The sequence below is a fragment of the Propithecus coquereli genome, unplaced genomic scaffold, assembly GCF_000956105.1.
Source record: "Propithecus coquereli isolate 6110/MARCELLA unplaced genomic scaffold, Pcoq_1.0 Scaffold4, whole genome shotgun sequence".
NCBI classification, from domain to species: domain Eukaryota; kingdom Metazoa; phylum Chordata; class Mammalia; order Primates; family Indriidae; genus Propithecus; species Propithecus coquereli.
The window spans coordinates 7,500,957-7,502,401 of record NW_012149729.1 but is presented as its reverse complement, the minus strand read 5'-3'; the positions used below and the strand labels follow the sequence as shown (position 1 = coordinate 7,502,401).

The following is a 1,445-nucleotide window of genomic DNA, read 5'->3' as shown; positions in this document are numbered from 1 at the left end:
ACAAAATCCAGACATTTCTAAATGACACTTTGAAATGCTTATAACAGTTTAAAATATGACATATTTTAAATAAGTCACCATATTTGCTACAATAAAAAAAAATGTACTATTTTTACTTATTTATAGGTATTCTGTTAAACTAAAACATGTTATGTTACCTAAATATGTGATCCTTTTCTTTATCAGAATCTGTTGTCAATAGTTTACAAATGGTCTCTTCTTTAGTTGGCTGTTTAAGATTTCCTTCCAATGGATTTAAAGTCAAAGAAAGAAAATTGAAGATCTGAAAAAATTTCACAAACCATTCAAATATAGTTAACATTACATACTATCACTTACACTTAAAAGAAAGTGAACATATGACTATTTTATATCTAGAAAGGACATTTTAGCAACGAGAAAGGGACAGAATTTTCACAACTTACTACCCTGAGAACAACTTTCTAAAAAATTAATATATCATAGTTGTATATTTTGGGGATACGTGTGATATTTTGAGACATGTGTACGAGTAATGATCAAATCAGGGTAATTGGGATAACAAATAAATGCTTCCTTGTACTGAAATAATAATCAGAAAATCAAAAAGAAATACATCTAATTCAGAATAGTCAAAATTAAAGGAAGATAGTAATTATTATAATAATATTTTTGGTAAGATATAAAACAAAACTAAAAACTCCATTTTGATAAATGACTCAGATTGAGTACTAAGGTATTTTAAATACATTGCTAAGTGGAAAGGAAGTAATAAGCATGACTAAATGTATATAAATTCCAACTGCACATCTCAAAGAGTTTGGAAATTTCTTAGTTTTCAAATCTAACAGAAAGTCAGGTTAATTTCACATAATCAGCTAAAATACGAGATCGAATCTCATCTGAAGAATTGATTTATGACTCAAAATAACTTTTGATGTTCATAAATTTCTCATGTCAAATTTAGTGTCATCTATTCTGAATTCAATAATGTTATAAATTTTCAAAGCTTAGAAAAAACGCTAAATTTGTTTTTGAAGTTTTACAGGGCTTGACTGATTAGCATTCACTCTGGAATAATTTTGGAAATATTAAAATAATATTTGGAAAATGATAGGCATGTTTATCAGATTGCTTAAAAAAATCAGAGGAAGTTACTTTATATGCAGTAAAAGTGGAATGGTTTGATGATTATATGATGGAATCTTGGGAATTACACATGCTTTAAAATTCAGAAACTTGGTGTTACAAACTCTTGAACTAAATAATTCAGTTTTACTATTGTACTATATGATCCTTGCTTAGAAATTACAGACTTCTGGTTAAAGCTTTAATGTTTAGTCCAAAAGTTTGCATCAATAAAGTAATTTAGTATATGTAATAACTTATTATTGAGCTTAACATCTAAATGACAGTAGATCATATTCCCAAGTATATTATCACTTTATCCTATACCTACCTTGTCA

At 27.0% G+C, this 1,445-nt stretch overlaps 1 protein-coding gene across 1 annotated transcript in view; it reads right to left on the bottom strand.

Annotated features, from left to right (window-relative positions):
• ASZ1 (ankyrin repeat, SAM and basic leucine zipper domain containing 1) overlaps positions 1–1,445 on the bottom strand; it is a 49,902-nt gene that overhangs the window by 23,457 nt on the left and 25,000 nt on the right. Inside the window, exon 6 of the mRNA XM_012652737.1 lies at positions 159–283. Coding sequence (XP_012508191.1) covers positions 159–283 — 125 coding nt within the window. The remainder of the gene's footprint in view (positions 1–158; positions 284–1,445) is intronic.